This window comes from Micromesistius poutassou (genome assembly GCF_964030765.1).
Source record: "Micromesistius poutassou genome assembly, chromosome: 1".
In the NCBI taxonomy this organism is placed as follows: domain Eukaryota; kingdom Metazoa; phylum Chordata; class Actinopteri; order Gadiformes; family Gadidae; genus Micromesistius; species Micromesistius poutassou.
Window position 1 is genome coordinate 69,138 of NC_140271.1, and position 14,720 is coordinate 83,857.

General features: G+C 46.0%; 3 protein-coding genes across 4 annotated transcripts; all 3 read left to right on the top strand.

Moving 5' to 3' along the window:
- The first annotated feature begins 1,511 nt into the window (after positions 1-1,511).
- Positions 1,512-4,978, top strand: LOC311377631 (uncharacterized protein). The gene is made up of 4 exons (XM_084488176.1): positions 1,512-1,644; positions 1,912-2,499; positions 2,876-2,995; positions 3,591-4,978. The coding sequence occupies exons 1-4, from the start codon at positions 1,619-1,621 to the stop codon at positions 4,450-4,452; spliced, it is 1,596 nt and encodes a 531-aa protein (XP_084344302.1). The 5' UTR covers positions 1,512-1,618; the 3' UTR covers positions 4,453-4,978.
- Positions 4,979-5,802: 824 nt separating this feature from the next.
- LOC311377647 (uncharacterized protein) lies at positions 5,803-14,513 on the top strand (the record flags this gene model as incomplete). Of its 2 annotated transcripts, none has more annotated exons than XM_084488177.1 (4): positions 5,803-5,889; positions 11,152-11,739; positions 12,113-12,232; positions 12,619-14,513. In XM_084488177.1, the coding sequence occupies 4 exons, from the start codon at positions 5,864-5,866 to the stop codon at positions 13,487-13,489; spliced, it is 1,605 nt and encodes a 534-aa protein (XP_084344303.1). In that variant the 3' UTR covers positions 13,490-14,513. The 2 variants fall into 2 exon arrangements, with proteins under 2 accessions (XP_084344303.1, XP_084344304.1); XM_084488178.1 differs by lacking the exon at positions 5,803-5,889 and adding an exon at positions 10,876-10,901.
- LOC311351703 (uncharacterized protein) lies at positions 6,042-9,135 on the top strand (the record flags this gene model as incomplete). The annotated part of the gene is made up of 4 exons (XM_084471864.1): positions 6,042-6,094; positions 6,138-6,722; positions 7,098-7,217; positions 7,817-9,135. The coding sequence occupies 4 exons, from the start codon at positions 6,042-6,044 to the stop codon at positions 8,700-8,702; spliced, it is 1,644 nt and encodes a 547-aa protein (XP_084327990.1). The 3' UTR covers positions 8,703-9,135.
- Positions 14,514-14,720: the final 207 nt, after the last annotated feature.

Here is a 14,720-nt window from a genome sequence, read left to right on the forward strand (position 1 = left end):
AGCCAATAGCCTTTTGAGGCAGTGTTGTTTCTGAATATTAGTGTTAAGGGCCAATAATGCTTACTATCATACATTAGTCACCATGTATGTGGACACATTTGTATGCAGTCACATGTTATTATAACCCCCCCCCCCCCGCCGCCAACAATTTTAGAATTTTTGAAACTTGAGAGCCCTGCATCTAGTGTTCTATATATATCTATGGTTTGTCCCCTTTCAACCTCGGATCACAGCCTGCATTAGGCTAGTGACAATTAGCCTCCCCCAAATTTTGAGATACCCCTACCGGAGGTAGAACTAAACCCAACAATGTTTTTCCTCATCTCTAAGGTCTCCCATACATGAAAGTGATTCTTGGCTAAAATATTTTTTACTGCTAAGATTGTGAAATTGACAGATATTGTTATATACCTCCAAACAAAAAAAGGCCTAAAATATAGCCTGTCCGTATGGGAGTTAAGATATATAAACTAAAGCAGAATGATAACACAAGCTCTGAGAGCTTTGAGACTTGGCAAGTTCGTAGACAGGGAGTGACTTCACCTACTGAAAAAATCTGGATGTGAATATCTTGATGTATGAAGTAGATGGAGACCTATAAACACATACCTAAAATAAGCGGACAGTGAAAATGATATCTATGCAGAATTTTATAATTTTTTATAACATGATAATAATATTTTTTTAATATTGACTAAAGCAAAGTCTTTAACCGTTTGTCAAAGTCTGGCAGATCAATCGAGTGGTAAATGCCAAAGGGATGATACTTAAAAAAAAAAAAAAAGTCTTTTTTTTTTCTTCTTGGGGGGCCCCTTGGCAGCCCGGGGGGGGGGCCCAAGCAGTTCCCTGTCTTGCCTCTGCCTTTCCTCTTTTTTTTGTTGAAATGATGCACTTCACACCATTTGGTAGAATCGCGTGACCTCACCTCGCCAACACTGCGGGAGACAATGGAGGGCGTGTGTCTGTTTGTGGATTATAGTGCACCACTGTGCTGGGGGTCAGCTGACCTGTGAATAACGGGGCCTGCACTCATCTACGCCATAGGAACACAAAGATACTGCATCCAGCATTAAGTAACAGAACTGTTTTTTTTGTTATTTTTTCATTAAATCTTCAGGAAGTGATTTTTGGGAAAAGGTAATTTATTATTAATAAATTAATAATTATTAATAAACAGACTAAACGAAGAAGGCTGATAGCCCTGGGGAAGCCGAACCACGACCCCTGCTGGCGGAGTCCCAGTATGGCAGCCTCCTCTCCCCTCACCTCTCCCCTCACCTCCCCCCTCTCTTCTCCCCTCCTCTGTCTCCTTCTCTCTGGTGTTCCCGCGGGGATGGATGCTCTCAAAGTTGAAGCTGAAGCCGGCTGAGAGTCCGGCCGCACTTCATCACATGTTTCCGAAACGCACTTCATGTGCGTTTCGGAAACATGTGGATGGGTCGGCCCCGCCCCCTCGCGCCAGGGCTCGTTTTGTCATGACTGAGAAATAAGGAAACGAAACGTGGAAGTCGAACATTTCACTGGTCGTCTGCGGAACATATGTTTACCTGTTGAGGATTTATGAGCTGGCAATTTGTACAAAACGCAAATGAGAGACACAGCCTACTGATCGAGCACGATGGCAGAAGAGGACGAGATACTGAGGTAGGCCTACGACAAACTCTCACACGTCAAACTCAACAAGAACTCAATTTAAAAAATCACGTCTGCTTCGGTGGTTTCGGTTTACTTGTATAGTGAACAACTATAACAGGTCCGACTCGTTTGTTCATTCCTCCACTCTGTGTGCTGCTTGTATGGCGATCCAACAAACAGGTGGAATTGAAGGAAATAATATAGGCCTATCCTGTAAGCGGTTATTGTTACTTAGTTTTAGTTAGTTTAGGTTATTTAGTTCTTAATCCTCCTCAGACCAAACGCGGTGGAGATGTTGCAGTCGTACGTCTCCGACACTCTGGACTACTTCGACACAGTGACCGCATTCTGTAACTCAAACGGCAAATGGACGCTCCAGAGGGAGACAGAGCTGGAGAGGATGAGGGACATCCAGGAGAGGGCCAGCCGACTGAACCGTGGGTTCCTCCAGGTGTCCCAGGCTACAGATAAAGGCAAAGCCTTCGGGGAATACTTTCGCAACTTGTGGAGTTCAGACCGTAGACGTGAGGCGCTGGAGAAAGAGCTGGCTGCGGTGTTGAAGAGCACTCTGGAAGGAGTGGAGAAGCTCACCGACTTCCTGGATGCTGTGGAGAAGCTCGCCGTAACTTCTCTGCAGGTGTTCACGGGCGGAGAAGAGGTGGTGAAGCTGTCTGTGGGGATCAGCCTGGAGAGCGTGGAGGCCATCATCTCGGCTGCCCGGCTGGTCTGTCCTCTGCTCCTGCGCTTCAAGAGAGATGCGGAGGTCTTCTTCACGCCCAGCCTCCACAACGTGGTCGTCTTTGTGGCTGAATTGGACAAATACATCCTCACCATTGAAAACATCTGTAAGATGATGGACGCGAGGTAGGCTGTCTGGGATCACGACTGGATGTATTGATCAAGTCATTCACAATTCCTACACAGAATTAAACAGTATTATTGAACCAAACTGAACCCTGTTATTTAAAATGTTTTGCCTGTATGTGTATGTGTATGTAAATCATGCCCCCCATTGCTAGGCCTGTCGCGATAAACAATAAATCGATCCATCTAATTTTTTCAATAATTTCTGGGACAGTCTATCGCCCAGCAAAATTTGTTCCCCCACTCTGCTCCTTCTCAAGATGTAAAGACATGGCCTGTTAAGCTGCCCTGTTGAGCTTGTTAAGATTTTTGAGACTGTAGGCCTACCTGTGATTAAGGGTTATACAAATTAAATCTAATTGATTTTAATTCCCAGCTTTACTGTCGGCTTCGGGCACAAAAGACGCCGCCCGCCTCTGGTTGAGTTTGCGGAGGACCTGACGGAGGAGGACCTGCAGAAGACCCTGGTCCACGTCCAAGCCCTCTCCGGTCTCAGGTGAGCAGGAGCATCACTCCGGGACCCGGCTGCCAGTCGTCCTCGTGGTCCCACAAATCAGGCTTTAGATCGGTACTTAAAACACGAACACCAAAATACTTCTCTTACTCAGATTTAAGTGCAAACGTGGCGTTTTATTTTATTTCACTTAATATTTGTTTCGACCAATCATGTTCACCAATCATAAGGAACAGGAAACTAGTTCTAAGGATGCCTTTGGGTGTCTTGCTCTGCTGTAACATACTGGACTGCTGGTTCTGAGATAACATTGATGAAAGAATTCAGGGACATTCATTGACATTTATAAATATCATTGACGTTCATAACCATCCCCATGAGACATGTCAAACCTGGAAGTACTTCATTGGAAGTAGACTTAATATTTTGTAATTAACAAATGCTCAGTTGTTTCATGGTAATTAACCTAGACCACTTATTGATAACTTAAGCTAGCTGTAGAGATTTGATGGCTGTTTTATTATCAATGAATCAATTCAAACCAATACACATGGAAAGGTTTGTTCGTGTTGAATATCATCAGGAATATCTTCAAGGGTTAATAACGTATTTTCATCTTTTCCATTCCGTCGTTCAGGAGGGACCAGAACTTCAGACTGGTGTTCTTATTCCAGGAGAAGTCGGTGTCAGGCTTTGTCGACCAGTACAGCGAGTGTCATCCCAGAATGCTCCAGTTCCTCGATGACATGGAGGACTGTGCCGTCCAGCTGGACCGGATGAACATGGGCTCCAAGATCTCCACCGTGGCAGGGAGCTCGGTGGGGGCCGTGGGTGGGATCCTGGCCATCGTGGGTCTGGCTCTAGCCCCGGTGACAGCTGGGGTGTCTCTGGGTCTGACCCTGGGGGGGGTGGGTCTGGGGGTCACCAGTGGAGTAAACAGTGTAGTCACCACAATAACGGAGGTAGCGGTCAATAAAGCCCAGCAGAAGAGAGCCAGTGAAGGCCTTCAGAGCTTCATGGAGGATGTGGAGAGAATCCAGGCGTGCCTGGACGAGGTGACCAATCAGAGGGAAGAGGTATTAGGAGAGGATTATAATGATGCGTTTAAGGGAGGAGCCAAAGTTGTCAGAAAAGTAAGTACAATTGGCAAAGGCATAGATGTCCTTGTGGACGGCCTTGATGACGTAGGGACGGCGGTGGTCCGAGGGCCCGCCGCCCTCTCCAAGTCCGCCAGGGCCGGCTTCATCACCCTCAACGCTCTGTTCCTCGGTTTAGACATCTTCATCATCTGCAAGGAAAGCATCAGTTTGGTCAAAGGGGACAAGACTGCCATCTCCCAGTTCATCAGAGCCAGGGCGGCAGTCCTGCGCTCGATGCTCGAGGCGTGGCAGACGACGCACGAGGCCCTGCTCTGTGGGCTGCCGGAGTCCAAACGGGGCCTGAGTTTACTGGAGCAGCCTTTGAATCCACTGAAGGAGGCCACGGAGAACGACGTCTGATCCAATGAGCTGGTTGTCTGTCGTCTGGTGGGTCCACGTTGACGTTGTGCCATTGGTCCTCTTGTACGTTTGCTAACTTGTAGGCCGACATGATCTTCTTCAGTTGACTTCTACCAAACTGTCGGAGGAGTCACGTGTAGTGGAGCAGGCAGGACGGCCACCCTCAGGGTGTGTTCATGTTGGTCCTCATACGACACACCAAGATAGATAGATAGATAGATAGATAGATTCTTCATTCATCCCCTTGGGGAAATTCAGTTATCCGGTAGTTCACAAAGTCAGTCGACAGATCGTACAGTTGACAAACAACAAAATGGACAATCAGTAAAGTCAATAAAAATTTAGCAATATTGCACATTCTGCACACCAATGTTGTGTGTTTGTGGGACCAATCGTCCACATCTTCAGCCAAACTCATTCGTGGGAGTCTACCGCCCAGAGACTGACAGCAGCACATTTTCTATGATGAACTTTGTATCCTAAAGCAATAATTTGTATTTTGTGGAAAAATAATACAATCATGTGTCAAAATCTGGTGACAATGTGGCGGGGAGGGGGGGGTGCACCCACACACACATAACTTGAATAATTGCATTCTGCAGACGTTTAAAAAGAGCTGTGACAGCCCACTCATTACAGGCTTCTTCATTGCCAACCTGCTTGAGTGTTGCTTGTGTTTTTTATCCTCTTGAATATTGTCAGAATCCGGGTTTACACAACTAGAAGCGTCTAGTTGTGTAAACCCGGATTCAGAAGGGAACCAAGGAACCGGGCCCAGAGGAACTGAATTACCTTTAGACCACAGGCTTCAAACTGAAGTCACCGCTGCATAATATGAACAATATTATCGAGAACCGGCCCTTCCATTAAAAAGTTCTGTTTGCAAATACTGGCCAGATTACTGAGAACCATGGCCCCATCATTAATATGTTGAGTTAAGGGTGTGTGGTTATGATTGTGTTAAACATAACTCATTCACTCAGAGATGGTCAAATTAAACTGTTGGAAATCATTCAATCATTCATGTATGTGTGTCTCCCCTCCGTCTCAGGAAGTTACATCCGGGTTACAGAGCACCTGTTACCTGGCTGTACCTTTTATCTTTATTACCTCAAACACACATCTATTACCCTTGGACTTTGTAATTATTTTAGAATTGTATAATAAACAAGCCTTGGTGATATATGGAACATATATGGACGTTACTTTTTACAGGTGAAGACTAAATTAGTATATTCATAAAAAAAGAAAATTGGAACTAGATTTTACGCTTAGTACTAATTGGTTATTAGTTCGTTTTGTCCCGACTGGGAAATAAGGAAACGAAACGTGGAAGTCGATCATTGAGGATTTATGAGCTGGCAATTTGTACAAAACGCAAATGAGAGACACAGCATACTGATCGAGCACGATGGCAGAAGAGGACCAGATACTGAGGTAGGCCTACGACAAACTCTCACACGTCAAACTCAACAAAAACTCAATAAAAAAAATCACGTCTGCTTCGGTGGTTTCGGTTTACTTGTATAGTGAACAACTATAACAGGTCTGACTCTTGTGTTCATTCCTCCACTCTGTGTGCTGCTTGTATGGCGATCCAACAAACAGGTGGAATTGAAGGAAATAATATATCCTGTAAGCGGTTATTGTTACCAAATGTTAATGTAGTTCTTAATCCTCCTCAGACCAAACGCGGTGGAGAGGTTGCAGTCGTACGTCTCCGACACTCTGGACTACTTCGACACAGTGACCGCATTCTGTAACTCAAACGGCAAATGGACGCTCCAGAGGGAGACAGAGCTGGAGAGGATGAGGGACATCCAGGAGAGGGCCAGCCGACTGAACCGTGGGTTCCTCCAGGTGTTCAAGGCATATAAAGGCAAAGCCTTCGGGGAATACTTTCGCAACTTGTGGAGTTCAGACCGTAGACGTGAGGCGCTGGAGAAAGAGCTGGCTGCGGTGTTGAAGAGCACTCTGGAAGGAGTGGAGAAGCTCACCTACTTCCTGGATGCTGTGGAGAAGCTCGCCGTAACTTCTCTGCAGGTGTTCACGGGCGGAGAAGAGGTGGTGAAGCTGTCTGTGGGGATCAGCCTGGAGAGCGTGGAGGACATCATCTCAGCTGCCCGGCTGGTCTGTCCTCTGCTCCTGCGCTTCAAGAGAGATGCAGAGGTCTTCTTCACGCCCAGCCTCCACAACGTGGTCGTCTTTGTGGTTGAGTTGGACAAATACATCCGCACCACTGAGAAGATCTGTAAGATGATGGATGCGAGGTAGGCTGTCTGGGATCACGACTGGATGTATTGATCGATTCATTCACAATTCCCACACAGTATTCCACAGTATTATTGAACCGAACTGAACCCTGTCATTTAAAATGTTTTGCCTGTATGTATGTACAGTATGTATGTATACATGAATGTATGTACGTAAATGATGGCCCCCATTGCACTCCTGATCATCCCTGGAAGGAGGGATCCGCCACTCTCCGTTCCTTCTCAAGATTTCTTCCTTGCTAATGAAATTGAGGTTTTTCCTGCCCTCTGGGGGGCTAGGGTCGGGGGGCTTTGAGACTGTACCTGTGATAAAGGGCTCTAAAATATGTCAAATGTAATCTAAAATGTAATTGAATTGATTTGAATTCCCAGCTTTATTGTCGGCTTCGGGCACAAAAGACACCGCCAGCCTCTGGTTGAGTTTGCGGAGGACCTGACGGAGGAGGACCTGCAGAAGACCCTGGACCACGTCCAAGCCCTCTCCAGTCTCAGGTGAGCAGGAGCATCACTCCGGGACCCGGCTGCCAGTCGTCCTCGTGGTCCCACAAATCAGGCTTTAGATCGGTACTTAAAACACAAATACCAAAATACTTCTCTTACTCCCTTACTTCTCTAAGTGCAAACGTGGAGTTTTATTTAATTTCACTTAATATTTGTTTCGACCAATCATGTTGTCCAATCATAAGGAACAGGAAACTAGCTCTAACGATGCCTTTGGGTGTCTTGCTCTGCTGTAACATAGGACTGCTGGTTCTGAGATAACATTGATGAAAGAATTCAGGGACATTCATTGACATTTATAAATATCATTGACATTCATAACCATCCCCATGAGACATGACAAACCTGGAAGTACTTCATTGGAAGTAGACTTAATACTTTGTAATTAACAAAGGCTAAGTTGTTTCATGGTAATTAACCTAAACCACTTATTGATAACTTAAGCTAGCTGTAGAGATTTGATGGCTGTTTTATTATCAATGAATCAATTCAAACCAATACACATGGAAAGGTTTGTTTGTGTTGAATATCATCAGGAATGTCTTCAAGGGTTAATAACGTATTTTCATCTTTTCAATTCTGTCGTTCAGGAGGGACCAGAACTTCAGACTGGTGTTCTTATTCCAGGAGAAGTCGGTGTCAGGCTTTGTCGACCAGTACAGCGAGTGTCGTCCCAGAATGCTCCAGTTCCTCGATGACATGGAGGACTGTGCCGTCCAGCTGGACCGGATGAACATGGGCTCCAAGATCTCCACCGTGGCTGGGAGCTCGGTGGGGGCCGTGGGTGGGATCCTGGCCATCGTGGGTCTGGCTCTAGCCCCGGTGACAGCTGGGGTGTCTCTGGGTCTGGTCATGGGGGGGGTGGGTCTGGGGGTCACCAGTGGAGTAAACAGTCTAGTCACCACAGTAACGGAGGTAGCGGTCAATAAAGCCCAGCAGAAGAGAGCCAGTGAAGGCCTTCAGAGCTTCATGGAGGATGTGGAGAGAATCCAGGCGTGCCTGGACGAGGTGACCAATCAGAGGGAAGCGGTATTAGAAGAGGATTATAGTAATGTGGTTAAGGGAGGAGCCAACGTTGTCAGAAATGGATGTGCAATTGGCAAAGGCATAGATATCCTTGTGGACGGCCTTGATGACGTAGGGATGGCGGCGGTCCGAGGGCCGGCCGCCCTCTCCAAGTCCGCCAGGGCCGGCTTCATCACCCTCAACGCTCTGTTCCTCGGTCTAGACATCTTCATCATCTGCAAGGAAAGCATCAGTTTGGCCAAAGGGGACAAGACTGCCATCTCCCAGTTCATCAGAGCCAGGGCGGCAGTCCTGCGCTCGATGCTCGAGGCGTGGCAGACGACGCACGAGGCCCTGCTCTGTGGGCTGCCGGAGTCCAAACGGGGCCTGAGTTTACTGGAGCAGCCTTTGAATCCACTGAAGGAGGCCACGGAGAAAGACGTCTCATCCAATGAGCTAGCTAACCTGTAGGCCGACATGATCTTCTTCAGTTGACTTCTACCAAACTGTCGGAGGAGTCACGTGTAGTGGAGCAGGCAGGACGGCCGCCCTCAGGGTGTGTTCATGTTGGTCCTCATATGACCCACCAAGATAGATAGATAGATAGATAGATTCTTCATTCATCCCCTTGGGGAAATTCAGTTATCCGGTAGTTCACAAAGTCAGTCGACAGATCGTACAGTTGACAAACAACAAAATGGACAATCAGTAAAGTCAATAAAAATTTAGCAATATTGCACATTCTGCACACCAATGTTGTGTGTTTGTGGGACCAATCGTCCACATCTTCAACCAAACTCATTTGTGGGAGTCGACCGCCCAGAGACTGACAGCAGCACATTTTCTGTGATGAACTTTGTATCCTAAAGCAATAATTTGTATTTTGTGGAAAAATAATACAATCATGTGTCAAAATCTGGTGACAATGTGGCGGGGAGGGGGGGGTGCACCCACACACACATAACTTGAATAATTGCATTCTGCAGACGTTTAAAAAGAGCTGTGACAGCCCACTCATTACAGGCTTCTTCATTGCCAACCTGCTTGAGTGGTGCTTGTGTTTTTTATCCTCTTGAATATTGTCAGAACTAGAAGCGTCTAGTTGTGTAAACCCGGATTCAGAAGGGAACCAAGGAACCGGGCCCAGAGGAACTGAATTACCTTTAGGCCACAGGCTTCAAACTGAAGTCACCGCTGCATAATATGAACAATATTATCAAGAACCGGCCCTTCCATTAAAAAGTTCTGTTTGCAAATACTGGCCAGATTACTGAGAACCATGGCCCCATCATTAATATGTTCTGTTTGCAAATTTGAGTTAAGGGTGTGTGGTTATGTTTGTGTTAAACATAACTCATTCACTCAGAGATGGTCAAATGGTCAAACAGTTGGAAATCATTCATTGAATTAACTTGATGAAAATACCAATGGTCAATCAGCCAAAGATACTGTGACATATTTCAGCCATAATATCCTCCCATAGCCACAGGGAGCAGCACCGAGCACATACAACAGTTAAAAGGTAATATCCTCCCATAGCCACAGGGAGCAGCACCGAGCACATACGGTAGGGCTGCAACATTTGCGCATGGTCAGGGGGGCGGGCTTTTAAAGCCACAGAACACGCCCACCCCTACCTGCCTATTTAAACTGACTCTGCTATCAGAAGGCAGAATCTCTTGGGCGGCGTATCGTAGATATAAAGCTTAGAGACGCTCCGCGCGTGTTATATACACATTCCTCTCCTTTTGTTTCATAGACGATAGGCAATAGACCAAAACCTTTACCAAATAAAGTGAGTTAAAAGTGATCCTGTCTCTGCGGCCTTTCCTGGATTAAAAACAACATAACAATACAAAATTACGCAGTGTCGTTAAAGATGGCCCTTTGACTCTATGGTTTTAAAAGGGAAACATAGGCCTACAATTTGTCAATTGAATGAATGTATTGAATATATATATATATATATATATATATAAATCATATAACTATACCTCATTATTTTATAACTCATTATAACTCATAAACCTATGAGAATGTTGATATATTTATTGCATTTAGTTACTGCTGTACTTTATTTTATGTTAGTCTTATAATAATAATAATTTATTGAATTTATATAGCGCTTTTCTAGACACTCAAAGCGCTTTACAGTGAAGGGGGGACCTCACTAACCACCACCAATGTGTAACACCCACTTGGGTGATGCACGGCTTGAGGTGGAGAGTGAGGGAATTAATGAATGAGCCAATTATATATAGGGGAATGAGTCTTATCCTATTGTGCTTCTTTATCCTATTGTGCTTTGCACTTTATTGCATTTTGTTACTTGTTTTATTCTTGTATTACTTCTCCACTTTCATATCGCAACTGTTGCACAGCAATTTCCCTCTGGATAAATAAAGCTTCTTGAATCTTGAATCTTATTGTACTTGCAGTCGGTGCCTCGTCGTGGTTTGATCACATCCGGGTGTGGCCCGCCAAGAGAGAGCAGTACCACATCCTCTTCCTCTCTTACGAGGACATGATTCGGGTAAGGCTGTGACAATGAGTGCAGCGGAACATATGTTGGACTGTTGAGGATTTATGAAATGGAAATCTGTACAAAACACAAATGATAGATACAGCCTACTGTTCGAGCACAATGGCAGAAGAGGACCACATACTGAGGTACGACAAACTCTCACAATTCAAACTCAACAAAAACTCAATAAAAAAACATGTCTGATTCAGTGGTTTCGGTTTACTTGTATAGTGAACAACGATAACAGGTCTGACTCTTCTGGTCATTCCTCCACTCAGTCTGTGTGCTGCTTGCATGGCGATCCAACAAACAGGTGGAATTGAAGGAAATAACATATCAACGTCCTGTAAGCGGTTATTGTTACCAAATGTTAATGTAGTTCTTAATCCTCCTCAGACCAAACACGGTGGAGATGTTGCAGTCGTACGTCTCCGACACTCTGGACTACTTCGACACAGTGACCGCATTCTGTAACTCAAACGCCAAATGGACGCCCCTGAGGGAGACAGAGCTGGAGAGGATGAGGGACATCCAGGAGAGGGCCAGCCGACTGAACCGTGGGTTCCTCCAGGTGTTCCAGGCTACAGATAAAGGCAAAGCCTTCTGGGAATACTTTCGCAACATGTGGAGTTCAGACCATAGACGTGAGGAGCTGGAGAAAGAGCTGGCTACTGTGTTGAAGAGCACTCTGGAAGGAGTGGAGAGGCTCACCGACTTCCTGGATGCTGTGGAGAAGCTCGCTGTAACTTCTCTGCAGGTGTTCACGGGCGGAGAAGAGGTGGTGAAGCTGTCTGTGGGGATCAGCCCGGAGAGCGTGCAGGCCATCATCTCAGCTGCCCGGCTGGTCTGTCCTCTGCTCCTGCGCTTCAAGAGAGATGCGAAGGTCTTCTTCACGCCCAGCCTCCACAACGTGGCCATCTTTGCGGTTGAGTTGGACGAATACATCCGCACCACTAAGATGATCTGTAAGATGATGGAAATGAGGTAGGCTGTCTGGGATCACGACTGGAGATGTATTGATCGATTCATTCACAATTCCCACACAGTATTCCACAGTATTATTGAACTGAACTGAACCCTGTCATTTAAAATGTCTTGTCTGTATGTATATATGCATGTACTGTATGTATGTCAATGATGCCACCGATTGCCCTCCTGGACCATCCCTGGAAGGAGGGATCCCTTATTCTGCGTTCCTTCTCAAGATTCCTTCCTTGCTAATTAAGGGAGTTTTTTCTTGCCCTCTGGGGGGCTAGGGTCAGGGGGGCGGGTCATATATATGGCATGTTAAGACCTTTACAACTGGACCTGTGCTTAAGGGCTACACAAATAAAATGTATTTTATTTTAATTCCCAGCTTTACTGTCGGCTCTGGGCACAAAAGACACCGCCAGCCTCTGGTTGAGTTTGCGGAGGACCTGACGGAGGAGGACCTGCAGAAGACCCTGGACCATTTCCAAGCCCTCTCCGGTCTCAGGTGAGCAGGAGCGTCACTCCGGGACCCGGCTGCCAGTCGTCCTCGTGGTCCCACAAATCAGCCTTTAGATCTGTACTTCAAACACAAATATAAACATACTTTCTCTTATTCAGAGGGCAACATTTTTTAGGGAGATTCATTGACATCATTCACGTTTATAAATATCATCGACATTCATAAGCATTCCCATGAGATATGACAAACCTTTAAGTACTTAATTGGCACTTATTGAAACTCAAGCTAGCTGTAGAGATTTGATGGCTGTTTTATTATCAATGAATCAATTCAAACCAATACATATGGAAAGGTTTGTTCGTGTTGAATATCATCAGGAATATCTTCAAGGGTTAATAACGTATTTCCATCTTTTATATTCCGTCGTTCAGGAGGGACCAGAACTTCAGACTGGTGTTCTTATTCCAGGAGAATACTGTGTCAGGCTTTGTCGACCAGTACAGCGAGTGTCATCCCAGAATGTTCCAGTTCCTCGATGACATGGAGGACTGTGCCGTCCAGCTGGACCGGATGAACATGGGCTCCAAGATCTCCACCGTGGCTGGGACATCGGTGGGGGCCGTGGGTGGGATCCTGACCATCGTGGGTGTGGCTCTAGCCCCGGTGACAGCTGGGGTGTCTCTGGGTCTGACCATTGGGGGGATGAGTCTGGGGATCACCAGTGGAGTAAACAGTGTAGTCACCACAGTAACGGAGGTAGTGGTCAATACAGTCCAGCACATGAAAGCCAGTATAGGCCTTCAGAGCTTCATGAAGGATGTGGAGAGAATCCAGGCTTGCCTGGACGAGGTGACCAATCAGAGGGAAGAGGTATTAGGAGAGCATTATATTATATTTTGTAATGTGTTTAAAGAAGCATACAAATTTGTCAAAATTGTAAGTGGAGTTGGCAAATGCATAAATGTCCTTGTGGACGGCGTTGATGACGTAGGGACGGCAGTGTTCAGAGGGCCCGCCGCCCTCTCCAAGTCCCCCAGGGCCAGGTTCACCATCCTCAACGCTCTGTTCCTCGGTTTAGACATCTTCATCATCTGCAAGGAAAGCATCAGTTTGGCCAAAGGCGACAAGTCTGACATCTCCCAGTTCATCAGAGCCAGGGCGGCAGTCCTGCGCTCGATGCTCGAGGCGTGGCAGACGACGCACGAGGGCCTGCTCTGTGGGCTGCCGGAGTCCAAACGGGACCTGAGTTTACTGGAGCAGCCTTTGAATCCACTGAAGGAGGCCACGGAGAACGACGTTTGATCCAATGAGCTTGTTGTCTGTCGTCTGGTGGGTCCATGTTGACGTTGTGCCATTGGTCCTCTTGTACGTTTGCTAACTTGTAGGCCGACATGATCTTCTTCAGTTGACTTCTACCAAACTGTCGGAGGAGTCACGTGTAGTGGAGCAGGACGGCCGCCCTCAGGGTGTGTTCATGCTGGTCCTCATACGACCCACCAAGATAGATAAATAGATAGATAGTAGGGGTGTAACAAAAACCGATTTGAATCGGGAAGTTGATTTTGATTTAAAAGATGCGAATCTTCTGAATCGAATCGTTCCATTTTAAAAATTTATCGTTCCTGAATCGTATCGTACCCCATGTATCGAGATACGCATCGAATCGTCTTTTATTGGAGAGATGCACACCCCTAACAAATACACTTCTTCTCTAGTCTTTGATAAATCTTTTTGAAGGAAATGCCACATTTATAAGTTTATTCATTTTGTGAAATGATTGTCTACTTTCAACAAGAAATCCATTGCATCATACCCTCTCGAATTGAGCCGTGCCACATCGAATCGAAATCCTTTTGAATCGAACTGAATCTAATCGTTCCATTTTAAAAATTTATCGTTCCTGAATCGTATCGTACCCCATGTATCGAGATACGCATCAAATCGTCTTTTATTGGAGAGATGCACACCCCTAGTAGATAGATAGATTCTTCATTCATCCCCTTGGGGAAATTCAGTTATCCAGTAGTTCACAAAGTCAGTCAGCAGATCGTACAGATGACAAACAACAAAATGGACAATCAGTAAAGTCAATAAGAATTTAGCAATATTGCACATTCTGCACACCAATGTTGTGTGTTTGCGGGACCAATCGTCCACATCTTCAGCCAAACTCATTCGTGGGAGTCTACCGCCCAGAGCCTGACAGCAGCACATTTTCTATGATGAACTTTGTATCCTAAAGCAATAATTTGTATTTTGTGGAAAATAATACAATCATGTGTATTCTTTATGTGACAGCCCACTCATTAAAGGCTTCTTCATTGCCAACCTGCTTGAGTGTCTGAGTCCATTGCCCTCACCTCCTGATGGCGGTTCCTCGTTCTCCTGCTATACGGTTCACCGGTTCTTGGCTGTTTGTCCCCTTTTCAACCTCGGATCACAGCCTGCATTTCAGTGACTCGTGTTTCTCCAGTCTGTAACGTGGGACGGTGCAGGTTAGGGCTATGGTCGTTTAACAATAGCTCCGGTTAGC

Bases quoted from the DNA above. Each gene is read 5' to 3' on its own strand.
- LOC311377631 (XM_084488176.1), top strand. From the start codon at position 1,619: ATGGCAGAAGAGGACGAGATACTGAG. The intron at 2,500-2,875 runs GTAGGCTGTCTG...TTTAATTCCCAG, and splicing joins TGTAAGATGATGGACGCGAG to CTTTACTGTCGGCTTCGGGC. The intron at 2,996-3,590 runs GTGAGCAGGAGC...TCCGTCGTTCAG, and splicing joins CAAGCCCTCTCCGGTCTCAG to GAGGGACCAGAACTTCAGAC.